We start from the raw sequence: 4,472 nt of genomic DNA, 5'->3' as shown, positions 1-4,472 counted from the left end.
GACACAGGTCATTCTCTCAGGATCCATGTGGAGAGAGAATCATCCTACTGTGCTGTGTGCCATCTTTTATGGCACCATGCTATAAGCCCCTCAAAGGTCAGTCCTGGGCTAGCTGAAGGACAGGGAAAGGGAGAAAAAAAATCTTGCTGCACTAATAAAACCCCCATGGGATTTCCTCTCTGGGCAGTAGAAACCTTGGGATGAGACAGATCTGCAAGCCTGAGAGATGGTGCAGGGCAGAGGGGACAGATAACCTGAGGAAGAGGGGAACACCACAACTCACGAGGAATGTACAGCATTGCGTGTTGACCCCACTCCATCTTCTAGCAGAGTTCTCTTACACACCTGGAGTTTCCACCTCCTTAGCCCGGCTTTCTGTGCAGGAGGGTAACTTGACATGAGTCAGTATGTCAGGATTTGACTTTTAGACTTGCCAGGCTCCCCATGATGCAAAGCCTGTTTCAGTCTTATTTTGATACAAGCCAGTCAGTTATACTTAGTATGAAAACTCAAAAAAAATGTTATTTAGCCATCCTAAATACGCACATTCAACATTGCCGTGTACTTAATTTTTTACTATAGTAGGTGACTGGTTTCACTAAAACCACTCTTTTGAAAAGAAGTGTACTAAAAATATGTGAGAATTTTAGTGCTCATGAAAAAATACCTTTCATCCCTGGAGACTGAAATCTTTTGCCTCCAGAGTTACAGCAGGGACAACAGAGGTGATGATAGCACAGATTCATCTCTGCCATCCCAGCCATGTGTCTAAACCAGCCCTGACTGCAAGCCAGCCCTTCTGGGGTTGTAATCAAGTGAGGTCTAGGAAGAATCCGGTTAGTTTCCTCCTGGTTTGTCTCATCTTTGACCACATTGCTGAGGAACAAGACTAAGATAACAAAATAAATCTCACAAAGCCACAGGAAAGTTGTCAAATGTCACTAAGTTTTGATCACTCCTATGCTGGATGTATTGGATTTGATTACTGTTACACAGTGACTCGGGCATTTCTGAGAAGTGCTAGGCTTGCCTGCAGGCCATTTATTATATGGATAGGACAACTTGCTTCTGTGGTTAGCTAAAGGAAGAACCTCCAAAATATGAAAACAAACTGTCAGGATTTTACAATAATGTATACAAGAGTCTTTTAAATAGAATACACAGTGGTCAGATTTTATACACTAACTTCGTAAAGTAAAAAAAAACTCCACATGGACAGACATGTCAAGAGGTGGGGGTTTGTCATTAAACAAATGCAGGCAAACCAACAACTGAGGAACATTTACAGAAACAACAACAAAATCAGCACAGCTATTATGTGCAGATCTCCACGCTAGGCCTGCTCCAGTCCAGGCTAGCGAAGTCCAAACACAGGCTTGTGAATAAGGGCATGTACCTGCACCTTTCGTATTTCAAGATAGTGCCCATGTGTTTTGGGGGGGAGCAGATCAGATGGAGTGCACATCTGTCTCGCTAGGGGCACTGTGGTCCCGGCGGGAGCCCTCCTTTGATTCACCTCCCATTCTCTCTGCCGCAGTATCTTTGTGCGAAGGCAGAAAGAACGAACGCGGGCAAAACCATTGCTGATGGTCCTCAGAAGATCTTGCACTCATTAATGGAAAAGAGCTTCCGCCTGTTCTGCCTTTTGGCTTGATTGACAGCTGTCCTCACAGCGTACTCAAACACCTGCTGCACCCCTCGGTTGCTGAGGGCAGAGCACTCCAAATAGCCTTTGGCTCGCACATCCTGGGCGAGTCGCTTCCCATCTATTGGGCTGATGCAGGAGGAACGGTAGGGCCCCATGTCGCGCTGGTCAGTCTGAGTAGCCACTACCAAAACGGGAATGCGGGGCAAATGGCTGCGGATCTCGCCGATCCATTTGTTCCTCAGGTTCAGAAAGGAATTGTGATTTGCCACTGAGTAGCACATTAATACCACATCTGCCTGTTGGTATGAGAGGGGGCGAATGCCTCTGAAAGCATCGCTGCCAGATGTGTCCCAAAGACCTAGGCTAATCTGTACACCATCCATGAAGACGTCCACTCCGGTATTTTCATATACAGTGGGTCTGTAGTCATCTGGAAAAGTCTCGGATGTGAAACGTACCAGGAGAGATGTTTTCCCCACTGCTGAGTCTCCCACCAGGACACATTTGATTGAATCCAGCATTTTATTAACGTCCAGGGCCAAGAGCACCGTCTCCACAGAGCAGGAGTGGGATGGAGAGATGCAGAGGTCTCAGAGGCTTTCTAGATAACTTCCATTTGGTGAGAAACTGTCCAAATCTCTTTACTTCTCAAGATTTGATTGTGTCACTTGAGTCTGAAATCCCCTTTTCTCCCACACAGCTCTGTGGTGCTGTCGGTTTTAATTCTTCAGCAAGTCAAATGATGTTTCTGGAAGAGTAAAAATAAATATAACATTTATAACCCACTGAGAACAGACCATTCTTCATCAAGATAATGATGCCTGGACATGTCTTTGGACAGCCATTGGGAGTACCCCACATTGAGGATGCTGAACCTTGCTGTTCCCTCCCAGCTGGCTGCGTGTGCAACAGCCATTCATGTAAATAACCTTCTTGCTGCTACACGGGACCTAACAGTCCTATCACCTCTGCCATTCTCCACTGACACCAACTATTTTTTCCCTCCAATTGTCTAAAAAACTAATAAAATCAATTGAACTTTGGTGTAACTGCTACTAACCTGTTTTAGTGAGACATTTCCTGCCTCTGACTTTCACCAAGACTGACAGAATCCTGAATCCCTCTTAACGGATCAGTTCAGATTCCCTTGAAAATGAACCCATGCTCTCTAGCGGTAGTCAAGAGAAAAAAACCCTTCCCTAACTAATTTGACTGTTTAAGTAATCCTACAATAAACAGTAACACAGAACCACTTGTGACAATGAGGAAGCAATGACTTCAGGTGTGAATCTCAAGCAAGGTGAACCTTAACAGTTTTCAAAAGCAGTGAAGGATTCACAGCAAAATACAAAAACGTTCAACATTTTTCTTACAAATCACTTTAAACAAGCAAGAAGAACCAGCCAAAGAAATCCATACCACCAGTGCTTGCTTCAGACAAACCATTTCATTTGAAGGGGATGCAGCTGCCCTGACATCTACTCGGCTGTAAAACTGAACTGAGAGTACCTCTTCAGAATATGTAATTGCTTTTGAGCTCCTGCCAGCATTCAGTCAAATTTTCCTATTTTGAAAGCGTTTGCCTCTTCCCCACTAGTTGTGTGCAAGATTCGCTGCTCACACAGGGCAACACACAAGATGCTATGAAAATCACTAACTGCAAAACTGAAGGCAAATTGGTTCTGCTCAACAAAAGTAATTTTAAAAAAGTATCACTGCATAATTTCAAAATGTCCTGCGTATGTTACACAAATAATATATTTCTGTCTCCTTCATATATGAAAAGAGAAGTTACAGCTTAAGGTTATTTGCACAGAAATGAATTATGGTCACAAAAAGCATATACTTTATGTTACTGTAACGCTCTCCAGTTTCACTACCCTAACCCCCACCACCACCCCTCACCCCCATTTCTAGTACACTCAAAGCTTTGGCTTACTCCACAAAGGGGAAAAACAAAGGAAAAGAAGAGAAAAGCACTAGACGAGCTTAGAGAGAACATTTTACAGGCACTGACTGCTGCTACTGGCAACTCCCCTGCTTTCATTTTGCAGTGAGGCAGTGCTCTACCACTTCTCCTGCTGCCAGCACACCTGTGTCTCTCCCACCCGTTGCACCGGCCAAAAGAAGATGTGTACCAGCTTGGCCAGAGCACGTTTTTTTATAGAGACGGCACCAAGCCTGCGGGGCAGTCCTCGTGCGTACTTGAGTTACCGGTATCAGAGGATTTATTGCAACAGACGGTGCTTCCTGGTCTGCCAGCGCGACCGTGCTCTCGCCATCTCAGCTCGCTTCTAGGAAGTGGGATGGAGGCTGAGGCTGCCTCACAGCATTCCTGGCTGCCGGGAAACAGGCTGCTCTGTGAATTTAAGTTTTGGTGGCAGCAGTTGGAAATTTGCTTCTAAAGATTCAGTAGTCTAACTCCACTGTCTCGCCTTCTCCGTTCCCCAAACAAGCTCTCAAGGGAATTAAACAAGACATTTACAAAATACATCTATGAAAAATTCAAAAAGTATATGCGGGATACACAGTCCAATTACTCAAATGCATCATCGTATTTCCTTCAGGGTATTCTACTTCAAAATTATGTCAGCAGTACAGGTTGAAAACACCACAATTCACCACAAGCCAGTAGCTTATGATTCAGACAAAGCTGCGTGCTCCCAGGACGGAGTTAGCATGTACCAAGTCTCCTTTTCAGAACAAACATTTCCTTAGTGCAAGTAGTCCTTAATGTCTTCAGGTTGCTATTTCATAAATGCCAGAACAGAGAAGGACAGATAAAAGGGTTGTTCTGGTACTCAGCGTGTTGATTACCAGGTCT

At 44.6% G+C, this 4,472-nt stretch overlaps 1 protein-coding gene across 1 annotated transcript; it reads right to left on the bottom strand.

The window, feature by feature from the left end:
• Positions 1–1,593: 1,593 nt before the first annotated feature.
• Positions 1,594–2,169, bottom strand: RHOH (ras homolog family member H). The gene has a single exon (XM_068404012.1). It carries the CDS (start codon positions 2,167–2,169, stop codon positions 1,594–1,596), a length of 576 nt encoding a protein of 191 aa, XP_068260113.1.
• Between the last annotated feature and the right edge of the window lie 2,303 nt (positions 2,170–4,472).

Source organism: Nyctibius grandis, chromosome 6, assembly GCF_013368605.1.
Source record: "Nyctibius grandis isolate bNycGra1 chromosome 6, bNycGra1.pri, whole genome shotgun sequence".
Classification (NCBI taxonomy): domain Eukaryota; kingdom Metazoa; phylum Chordata; class Aves; order Nyctibiiformes; family Nyctibiidae; genus Nyctibius; species Nyctibius grandis.
This window is presented reverse-complemented; position numbering and strand designations above follow the sequence as displayed.

Bases quoted from the DNA above. Each gene is read 5' to 3' on its own strand.
- RHOH (XM_068404012.1), bottom strand. From the start codon at position 2,169: ATGCTGGATTCAATCAAATGTGTCCTGGTGGGAGACTCAGCAGTGGGG.